At 46.5% G+C, this 11,178-nt stretch overlaps 1 protein-coding gene across 1 annotated transcript; it reads right to left on the minus strand.

The window, feature by feature from the left end:
• Positions 1–2,210: 2,210 nt before the first annotated feature.
• LOC139174216 (sprouty-related, EVH1 domain-containing protein 1-like) lies at positions 2,211–8,940 on the minus strand. The gene is made up of 5 exons (XM_070764440.1): positions 8,769–8,940; positions 7,534–7,702; positions 4,839–4,921; positions 3,307–3,468; positions 2,211–2,996 (listed from the first exon to the last, which is right to left on the minus strand). The coding sequence occupies exons 1-5, from the start codon at positions 8,934–8,936 to the stop codon at positions 2,283–2,285; spliced, it is 1,296 nt and encodes a 431-aa protein (XP_070620541.1). The 5' UTR covers positions 8,937–8,940; the 3' UTR covers positions 2,211–2,282.
• Between the last annotated feature and the right edge of the window lie 2,238 nt (positions 8,941–11,178).

The following is an 11,178-nucleotide window of genomic DNA, read 5'->3' on the forward strand; positions in this document are numbered from 1 at the left end:
CGTCTGCCTATCAGATTATTTTGCATAATTCCTGCAGATTGGAAGTTTGGGGTTATTAAAGGAAAAATTTGGGTTTTGCTAAGCAGGAAACGGTAAACCTAAATGGGAACTAAACATAGAAAGATAGAAGATTGACGTCAGAAAAAGACCTCATGGTCCATCTAGTCCAGTGTTTCCCAACCTTGGCAATTTGAAGATATCTGGACTTCAACTCCCAGAATTCCCCAGCCAGCGTGGGAGAAAGACTAGATATCTCCTTGTTTCGATACATTTTTATCGGCCATTTTAGCCTGGAAACTCCCGAGAGACTTCTGTAAGTCTGGGAGGCTAACAGTTTACGGTACAGATAATCCTCAAGTGACGACCATTTCAAAACGGCTCAAGGCTACATTGACCTCAGGAAAAAAGTGACTTATGACCTGTCCCTGAAATTACAACCATTGCACCGCTCTTAATGTCACGTGATTGCAATTTTAGGTATTTGGCAACCAATTCGCGCCTACCACTTTCTTCCAACAAGTAAAGTCACCGAACCACTGCGGTATAAAATGGTCATAAAATTACGAGTTTACTGATTTAAGATGGAAATTCCTCTCTCAGATACGGTCGTAAGTCAGGAGCTACCAGTACAGGCAACTGAGTGGCGAAAGCAGTCTGATGATGTATTAGCAAAATTCGGAGTCCCGAGTAACCGCTAACATGATCGTAAAAACTCCCGCCCGCCTCCAGAGCAGCCAAATCAATGCCAATCAGCAACATGCATATCCTTCTCTGGTTGGCACCAAACAGCAGCCCTCCAAAGCAAACACAGAAACCTAGAATGCCAAGCCAACGGCCCCATGCCAGAAAAGACAGGAGATATTTAATATTATGGGTTTTTTAAAACCAAGTGGGCATCCAAATTGTGTCTCGGACTACAATTTCCAGCAGAGTCAGCTGGAACGGTGGAAAAGGAGGAGGGGGGGCTAATTCCCCACCAGGCCGGGAAAGTTCAGGATGGCCGACTTAATGACAAATCCACTACTCTGGTCTCCCTGACCCTCACTCTGCAAGGACTTCTTGTTCATGGAAAGCAGCCTTTGAAGACAGTGACATGTTCAGCACATCGTTAAACATCATGCAACACCCACCCACCCCCAAAATACAGGTAGTTCTTGACTTACAATAATTCGTTTAGTGACCGTTCAAAGTTGCAACGGCCCTGAAATAAGCGACTTATGACTGTTTTTCACACAATTGGTCACATGATCAAAACTCAGATGCTCGGCAACCGATTCATATTTATGACAGTTGAAGCATCCCGGGGTCATGTGATTCCCCGTTTGCGACCTTCGGACAAGCAGCGGAGAAGCCAGATTAATCTAACAACTTCGCCGTTAAGATGTGTAAGTTATTCACTTAGCAAAGGTCATAAAATAGGGCAGCACTCGCTTAACGAATGTCTCCCTTAGCAACAGAAATGTTGCGCTCCATTGGGGTCATAAGTCAAGGACTACCTGTATCCAGGACTTAAAAATCTGGACCTTGGTGGTTCGGGAAAAGTAAAGGAGAACAGGACGAGGTCCAAAAAAGAGAGCCATCTTCCCTTGACCCCTAGTGAGCTCGCGTCCTACGGGCAACGCTATTACATCTCAATCTTAAGAAGACATTGGGGGGTGTCACAGGGAAGCGGGGGCAAGGAATGCTTTTATCTGTCTGATGGGTTTGCCAAAATATTTGGTCAGTGAGGTCCATCTCGGTGGAGGTTGCCCAAACCTGCCTTGGACTCATCCAAACATATACAGCAAGGACGGGCGGAGCTTATGGATGTTACCGACATCGGTAAAAGGCGGGATGCTTTCAGAATTCATAGTAAACTTTGGTCAAAGTTACGGCGTAGTCCTCTCGTTTTGTTTTTCCAAGTTCATCCTCCCTTTCCTTAAAATAAAACCATTCCCCAAAATCACCCCTAGAGAGAATATCGCAAGGTGTGTGTGTGGGGGGGATACGTGCCCGATGTGTACTTACGACAACATCTGACCACCTTGCTTTCCCTTTCTTGCATTAAAGTAAGTCCCAATTTTAGGACAGAAAATCGTCTCGAGAGGTCTCCCAGGAGTGCTGCCAGATAACCTCAAAGGGGTGAAAGGGAGTATGGGAGAGAGAGAGAGAGAGAGACAGCCGGGGGAAGGACTGGAACCCCAGCAAGCCTCCATCTTGTAAAGGAAAGCTGCCTGGCTTATGCCCGTTGCGGCCCTGGTGGCAAACCCCCCCCAAACGGCGCACCCAGGAGTTGCTCAGTTTCACCGGACAGCTTTGTGTTTGCCACCGCAGCAACCGCAGCGCTCACCGCAGGAGTAGCAGGCGTGGAGGGGTAGGTAGCAGCACATGCACGGGACCACCAAGGAGAGGGTGGCCAGGGCCAGCCAGCGGATGCAGAAGTGCGGGTGGCCGGTGTCGCAGGAACAAGGGTCCGAGTACTCCCCTTCCGAGTCTGACATACAGTGGTAGAGCATGCTCTCGGCGCACCACATACAAGTGAACTGGTAGACGCAGTGGCCGATGGGGTCCGGCGCGTCTTGGCATTGTCCCCGCCCGTTTTCTTCATTGTTAAAGACATCCCGGCAGTAGACGCACCGCGAGGGTACCGTGTCCTCTTCCACACCCATGATGGCTCCAGGGGGCGCTTGCGGCGACTGCTGCTGCTCTTTCATCGGCTTGTGTTTCGTAGGGGAGGAGGCCCCATGGATCCGGCAGGAAGGCGAAGCCTTGGGGTCCTTGAGCCGCCCTTCGGCCCCAGGGGGAAAGCTGTATTCCTTCTCCCGAGGAGATCGGCTGCCCCGTCCGCCCTTCTCAAAGTGTACACACAGGTCAATCTTTTCGGGGTCTGGCTGGTGCTTCTGAACCACGGCCCGCCGGTAGTCCTCGTAGCCTTTGGTGACCCAGGGACAAGGGGTGATGCTCTCCAGCTCCTCCTCATCTGGGAGAGTCAGCTGCTGCAAAGGCTCGGCTTGTACCTGGGGTGGGGGGAGAAGAAAAGGATGGAAGTCATGCCCAGGGAATTCAGGAAGGGGGAGGAGGAGAAAATGAGAAGAAAAAAAGAGGGGAGCAGAGGGAAAAGGAGAAGGAGGCAGAGGAGAGCAGGATCAGAGGAGAGGAGAGGGAGAGGAGGGGAGGAGAGGAGAAGGAGAGGGGAGGAGAGGGAGAGGAGAGGGGAGGAGAGAGAGAGGAGAGGGAGAGGAGAGGGAGAGAAGAGGGAGGGGAGAGGGAGAGGAGAGGAGGGGAGGAGAGGAGAAGGAGAGGGAGAGGATGACCCTGACTACACACCGGTCCAGCTGAGCTCGCTCCTTGTGTTGAGCTGAAGGGGAACTCTTCAGAAATGGGGGTGCGAATGAAGCAGGTGGAGGAGGACTCGCTGGTCACAATAGTGATGGGTTTGGGGAGCATCTCTTGCTGGCTATTTGAGGAAGACTCGCTATCTGTGCGCACCTAGAGAGAGAAGCCACAATGCAGATGTTATGTTGAGTCCGAGAGCAGGCTTTTCATTCTGTTGCCCCTAGCGCAAGGTAAGACTTGTGACCAAATGAGGAACCAACTTTTACAGGTAATCCTCGACCGCAAGATACCCCAACTGATTGTAAAGGCAAATTGGTTGCAAATGTCAGAATTGTGATCACGGGACCCGGGGGTGGTACAACAGTTGTAATTACTCTAAATATGGTTGAACTACAGTAAGTACAAGTGTTAAGATATTTAAATTTAGCAGTGAGTAGTGCAATGAGCCAGAACACAGTTATGGGTGATTGGTTGAAGAGGCCTGGCTCCTGCGTGAGGCAATCTGCGTTGTGATTGGTCGATATGGGTGCGAAGGGGGAGGTTCCCTTTTTCCCTGCCTTTTTCTTCTGTGGGTCCTTGTTTGTTCTGTGATTTACCTCATGATTCTCCCGCTTGCCTGATTATTAAAAGTTTGCTGCATATATTGATGTGAAATATATCGATTTATATAAAACTGCAAGTTCGTGTCAGCGTCTCTGACTCCTATTTGGACAGCTGCAACACAAATTCCCTGACTGGCAGTGCCACCCTTTGAAAAGTAACAATAAAAGAGAATTTTTGTTAGCTCAAGGCCAAACTGAGAGGCGCTTGATATTTTCTGAGTTTGGTGGTTTTCCTGCAGATGTTTCATGACCCAAAGTAGGTAACATCTTCAGTGATAGTAGTAGTAGCAGTAGATATTTAAATTTAGGAGCCGGAGCAGTGGGGTTGCGCAGTGAACAGGAACACACTATTATGGTTGATTGGTTGAAGAGGGCTGGCCCCTGCCTGAGGTGATCTGCGCTGTGATTGGTTGCTGTGGATGTTGGAGGGGGAGTTTCCCTCCCCCCCTCACTTTTTTCTTCTGTGGACCTTGTTTGCTCCATGATTTACCTCATGATTCTCCTATCTGCCTGATTATCTAGTTTGCTGTATATACTTATTTATTTATTTGTTTGTTTGTTTATTTATTTATTTTGTCCAATACACAATGATGTAAAATATATTTATTTATATAAAACTATAAATTTGTGTCAGTGTCACTGACTTCATTTGGACAGCTGTTGTGAAATTCCCTGACGAGGACCACTGGCGGGTCATTTTTTCCCCCTAGCGCTCATGTGACTTTGAATAGTTGCTAAATAAGTCGAGGTCTACCTGTATTAACAGGCCCTGGCGAGTGATTTGAACCTTATTCTGGGCAAAAACTTCCTTTTTTTAAAAAAAGGTGTTTTTCTGTCGAACCCTTCCTTGGCTAACACGGATGAGAAAAATCGCTTTAGGTTATCAGAAAACATCCAATTCGAAGTAGAAAACAGACTCACAGTAAGGGCTTCCTCCTGTCCAGCTGCTTCATCCTCAGAGGACAAAGAGGAGCCATTAGCACTGGAACAAGGTGATAAAGAACCTGGAAGATGGAAGTAAACATCTAAATATGTGCACAAAATTATACCAAAGTCTTTTTTTTAAAAAAAATACAATAACGATAGGCCTTTATTCTGAATGAAATATGCAAAGGTGAAGGGGGGAAAAATGAAAATGTATTCTTCAGGACTTGGCTAGTTTAAGAGAAAATTTAGGAAAAGAGACTCTAATTTGGTTTGTACAGTGGAACCCCGACATAAGAGCTGCTCTACTTAAGAGCAACTCGAGATAAGAGCTGGGAGGGGAGAGATATTTTTGTTCTACTTACAAGCCCAAATTCGAGATACAAGCGCCAAGGAGCTGTCTCCTGAAGCCAAACGCTAACTTCCGCGTTCGGCTTCAGGAGACAGCTGCGAAGCGGCACCCGTGTTTTAAAAGGTTGCAGCCGGCCTGGGGGGCTCGGGGGGGTGCTTGCAGCTTTCTTTCTTGCTCTTTTTCTTTCTCTCTTTTACCTTCCCTTCCTCTATTTCTTCTTTTCTTTCTCCTTCCCACCTTCTTCCCTCCCTCCCTTCACTCATTCCTCTCTTACTCTCCCCTTTCATAAGTTTCCTTGCTTCCTTCCTCTGTTCCTGTCCCTTCCCCCTTTCTTTCTTTCTTTCTTTCTTGCTCTTTTTCTTTCTCTCTTTTACCTTCCCTTCCTCTATTTCTTCTTTTCTTTCTCCTTCCCACCTTCTTCCCTCCCTCCCTCCCTTCACTCATTCCTCTCTTACTCTCCCCTTTCATAAGTTTCCTTGCTTCCTTCCTCTGTTCCTGTCCCTTCCCTCTTTCCTTCCTTCCTTCCCACCCTCCGTCCATTCATTCACCCATTCCTCTCTTGATCGCTTAAAGCCGGTCCCTGGTGCAAAAAGGGTTGGGGACCTCTGTCCTACAGGATTGGGTGGCAGAGAAGTTGAACATATGTAAATTTAAAAGTTTAAGAAAGTTTACAAGTTAAGTGAAAGAAACTTCATTATTCATTTATATGTACATGTACATTTCTTCATTAAAAACTTGTCTTTCTGCATAATTTAGACTAACTTTGTGAGTTTTTTGAGGGCTGGAACCAATTAAAATTATTTACATTAATTCCTATGGGGAAAAGTCGTTCGAGATAAGAGCTGCTCGACTTAAGAGCCCAGGTCCGGAACGAATTAAACTCGTATCTCGAGGTACCACTGTAATTGTTTTTAATTTTGTGCGTGTTGTGTTTTGGGTTTAGATTGGCATGCTGCCTTGAATCTATGGGAGCGGCCAGCTATTATACATTTCAAATAGTAATAATAGTAATATCAATAGTGATAGGTGACTAGGGTGTAATCCCAAGAGAACTGGAGTCCCGCCGGCATTGACAAATTTACTATCAGTCAACTGCAAAAGGCAGCTTTACTCGGAACATAATCCATCCTGGGACAACACCATTAATGTTATTAAACACCCACATCTGCCTATCCCTGGTCTTTGGGAAGGGCTCGATAAATGGATAAATATGCCAAATCCAGTCTGAACATCTGGCTGACTGTGCGATGCACCGTAATAATAATAATACAGTTGTTGTATCCTGTAATGGCTACCTTGTATCTCTGTAAATAGTTTGTTCCTTGCTAAAGCGCTGTCTGAGCTGGAAATCAGGAAGTCGCTCCTGATTGGCTCAGACGCGCTCTGCTCTTGCTTTGGCGGGAACCGCAAATGTATAAAAGAAGCGGTTTCTCCCAAGCAGAGCACACGGTACTAGCTGAAAGTCACTTACCTATTCTGAGCTGAATAAAGGTACCGTTCTCAACTAACCCTGCCTCTGGGTTTACTTCAACAGTGTTCCCTCGATTTTCGCGGGGGATGCGTTCCGAGACCGCCCGCAAAAGTCGAATTTCCGCGAAGTAGAGATGCGGAAGTAAATACACCATTTTTGGCTATGAACAGTATCACAATCCCTCCCTTAACACTTCAAACCCCTAAATTACAATTTCCCATTCTCTTAACAACCATTTACTCAACATTATTACTGGTACTCACCATTGAATAAGACACTTAGTGATCCTGATATTTATAAACATAATTATTTATTAACAATAATTATTTTTTTTACGATAATGCTGATGAAAGTTTTGCAGTTGAAAGTTTGGCGATGACGTATGACGTCATTGGGCAGGAAAAACCGTGGTATAGAAAAAAAACCTGCGAAGTATTTTTAATTAATATTTTTTTGAAAAAACGTGGTATAGGCTATTCGCGAAGTTCGAACCCGCGAAAATCGAGGGAACACTGTAATTCCAAAATGAACTCCTAAATTGTCTAAGCTACTTCAAGAAATTCTCCAGTGTTTCCTGCGTTCATTTTGAGTAGGACAAAAGCCTGGTAGAAGGCAGTGCTGTCACTCAGCTTTTCAATAACTCTCTGTAGTAACCACTGTGAACCTACAACGTCTTTACAAATTACTCGTATTTCAGGGATTGGCGGTACTCAGAAAACAACACCTAGAAGTTGATCGATGCTGTCAACTTGGAACGTGAAATTTTCCCACTGGAACGGGCTTAAGGGAAGTTGCGATATTCTACCATGACTCGGTTGTAGTGGACTCCCAACGCCCATGTCACCATTTTTCCAGTAGCCCCCTCTCACCTTCTGTGATCTCCTTTAGAGCGGCTTGCACGCCCTTCTCAAAGGTCACTGCATCTGCAGGGCTCTGAAAAGTGAGGCCAAACTTGTTATCTCCAACTTTCCAGTGGTGGAAAATGGGGTTCACCTTGTTGTAGACCAGGTCCCTTTTCAAGGCACACTCCAAGATGGTCTGCAGGACAGAAAGGAGGAGGAAGAAGAACGGATGATGGGAAGAACAATTAGAGGACCACCCTCCCCCCCCAAAGTATTGCCCCCCCCCCCAGTACTGCCCATCAAGATTATGTGGACCTAAATGTGCAGAAAGGCTGATGGTTGTTTCTAAGATTAAGGCCGGGGCTGATGGGGAAGTCACTTAAGCAAAAATTAATATCCCGATTTAAGGACTGATGCAACCTTGCTGATTTAAAGAGCCTGGGTGGCGCAGCAGGTAGAGTGCTGTACTGCAGGCCACTGAAGCTGACTGTAGATCTGTAGGTCAGTGGTTCAAATCTCATCACCGGCTCAAGGTTGACTCAGCCTTCCATCCTTCCAAGGTGGGTCAAATGAGGACCTGCATTGTGAGGGCAATAGGCTGGCTCTGTTAAAAAGTGCTATTGCTAACATGTTGTAAGCCGTCCTGAGTTTAAGGAGAAGGGCGGCATAAAAATCGAATAAATAAATAAATAAACAAACAAACAAACACCCCCTATGCTTTATCATCTCTTGCCATGGAAGAAGAGGAAACCTCTTTATATACCAGTAATGGCAAACCTTTTTTCCACGGGTGCCGAAAGACCGTAAGCGCATGCTATCACACATGTGTGAGTGCCCACATCCATAATTCAATGCCTGAGGAGAGCAAAATTAGCTTCCCCTGCCCCCCGGAGGCCTCAAACGGCCTGTTTCCCAACTTCTGGTGGGTCCAGTAGGCTCGTGTTTCACCCTCCCCAGTCTCCAAAGGCTTCCCTGGAGCTGGGGGTGGGTACAAAATGCCCTCCCCCATCCTCGGGAGGCTCTCTGGAAGCCAAAAATGCCCTTCTAGAGCCTCTGTGCAAGCAAAAAACCAGCTGGCCAGCACACATATGTACATTGTAGCTGAGCTAGGGCAACAACTCATGTGCCAGCAGATATGGCTGTGCATGCCACCTGTGACACTTGTGCCATAGATTCACCATCACTGTTATATACAGTACTCTTAATCTTTTTAGTTTGCAATCATCTCCCCGCAAACCCCCTCCCCATCCCATCAGTCTCACCGTCTGGTCCCGGAGGCGTTCCCCGTTGATCAGGTACTGACGGCGTTGCCCTTCATCAGGGTGCCGGACTTTACAGATGGTCACATGGCTCAGGCCACCACCACCCATGGGCACCCAACCGCCGCTTGAGTCGTCTCGGGTCATCACCACAGCCCGCACCCGAACCATGTAACTGGCAGGAGACAGCAGAGAGGAAGGATCAGGGCCAAGCAATGTCACCCCCTCAAATCAACCTGGGACATTGCTTTCCCCAGGTGGTGGTCTACCAAGCTTAAAGCTCCATCACTACCCCAGCAGGGGAAGATGGGGTTGTGGTTTTTATGTCTTGAATCGAGAAGGCTGATCTAGACATGGTTTCCACCTGCAGAAATTCAAGTTTGCCTTGAACTACCGTATTTTTCGGAATATAAGACCTACCGGAGTATACGACCCACCTGGCTGGTGTCCTTAGCAAACAGCTTGGAACAGGTATATTAGCCTTGAAAAGCTCCATTTGAGAGGCTGTTTTTTCAGCCAAAGCTCCATTTTCAGAGGCTGTTACAGCCTCCAAAATCTCCATTTGAGAGGTTGGGCATGTCTACATTCTATGTATAAGACGCACCCAGGTTTCCACCCTCTTTTGTGGGGAGGGAATTCATCTTATACTCCAAAAAATACAGCCCTGGAACACCAACTTCTAAGATGGCACCTTCTTCTCATAAGTTACAAACTAGCTTTGAAGAAGTCACCAAAAGTGCTGAGGTTGTGAGAGATTGAACGAGTTTATCTTTCCTTTGGGCCAACAATGTCAAGGATCTCCAGAGGTTGGGGATGCTCCAACACTGAAAATTTTTAAGAAGAGATTGGATAACTATTTGTTTAAAATGGTATATATGAAGGGTTATCTGGAAAGTAAGGTTACAAGGTTAATAAGTTCAAACTTAATACGAACCGCTCCAAACGTGACTGTAAAAAATATGATTTCAACAATCGAGTTATCGAAGCGTGGAACTCATTGCCGGACTCAATTGTGTCAACCCCTAACCCCCAACACTTCTCCCTTAGACTCTCCACGATTGACCTCTCCAGGTTCCTAAGAGGCCAGTAAGGGGCACACATAAGTACACTGGTGTGCCTTTCGTCTCCTGTCCAATTGTCTTTCCTTTCTCTCACTTATCATATATATTTTCTTTCTTTCATATATCCTCTCCTCTAAGTTCACTTTTACCCTTATATATATATTACTACATGTCTATTTTTCTTCCTATGTATTTGTGTATTGGACAAATGAATAAATAAATTAAATAAATAAATAAGGCACGTAGCTCTTGCGGGGAATGTTGGCGGGGGAAGTTGGTATGACTATCGTGGAGCGGGAAGCCAGCAGAAGAGAATGACCAGTGCCAGTGGTCAGTAGATCATCGACTGGCGTTGTGGTGAAGGTGAGAGATGAGCGTCCTCGTTCCATTTCCCTCCGCACTGTAATACGCTACCTGAATGCTAAGGGCATGAACACTGCTGCGATGGGTGTCCAGGATGCTTACTGAAGCACACAACATCGACAGAATCAGTGCCGCCCGAGAATCTCTTGACCGTTTCGAGATTGAAGGCGAAACTTTTTTTAACGGTATAGTGATCGGAGGTGAAACTTGGGCTTATCACCCTACTCCAGAGAGCAAACGTCAATCAATGCAGTGGCGCCACACCCTAGGTATGCCCATGTTACACCAACACTCCGCAGTCTGCATTGGTTGCCGATCAATTTCCGGTCACAATTCAAAGTGTTGGTTATGACCTTTAAAGCCCTTCATGGCATCGGACCAGAATATCTCCGAGACCGCCTTCTGCCACACGAATCCCAGCGACCAATTAGGTCCCACAGAGTGGGCCTTCTCCGGGTCCCGTCAACTAAACAATGTCGGTTGGCGGGCCCCAGGGGAAGAGCCTTCTCTATGGCAGCCCCGACTCTCTGGAACCAGCTCCCCCCAGAGATTAGAACTGCCCCCACCCTCCTTGCCTTTCGCAAACTCCTTAAAACCCACCTTTGTCGTCAGGCATGGGGGAACTGAGATATCTCCCCCGGGCCTATATAATTTATGTATGGTATGCTTGTGTGTATGTCTGTTTAATAAGTTTTTTTAAAAAATATTTTAAACTGTAAATTATTAGATTTGTTATAAACTGTTTTTATTGTGTTGTGAGCCGCCCCGAGTCTACGGAAAGGGGCGGCATACAAATCTAATAAATAATAATAATAATTCTCCTTCAGCCAAAGAAATTCAAAACTCAGCAACCGTTGAGGAAAATCTCGGTCACCCACCGCACACAAATCTCGCAGTTTCCCGCTTGAGTAGAGGGTGAAGACCGAGATCCCTTCCAACTCTCTTATTCTGCTCTAGTTCAAGAATAAAGTTCCAGTTAGTGGCAACTC

The sequence above is a fragment of the Erythrolamprus reginae genome, chromosome 11, assembly GCF_031021105.1.
Source record: "Erythrolamprus reginae isolate rEryReg1 chromosome 11, rEryReg1.hap1, whole genome shotgun sequence".
Classification (NCBI taxonomy): domain Eukaryota; kingdom Metazoa; phylum Chordata; class Lepidosauria; order Squamata; family Dipsadidae; genus Erythrolamprus; species Erythrolamprus reginae.

What these genes read in the sequence shown, in the direction of transcription:
- LOC139174216 (XM_070764440.1), bottom strand. Translation starts at nt 8,936, where the DNA reads ATGGTTCGGGTGCGGGCTGTGGTGATGACCCGAGACGACTCAAGCGGC. An exon ending in GACAGGAGGAAGCCCTTACT is followed by an intron (nt 3,469 to 4,838) that starts GTGAGTCTGTTT and finishes TTCTCTCTCTAG; the next exon opens with GTGCGCACAGATAGCGAGTC. An exon ending in GAGCGAGCTCAGCTGGACCG is followed by an intron (nt 2,997 to 3,306) that starts GTGTGTAGTCAG and finishes CCCCCACCCCAG; the next exon opens with GTACAAGCCGAGCCTTTGCA.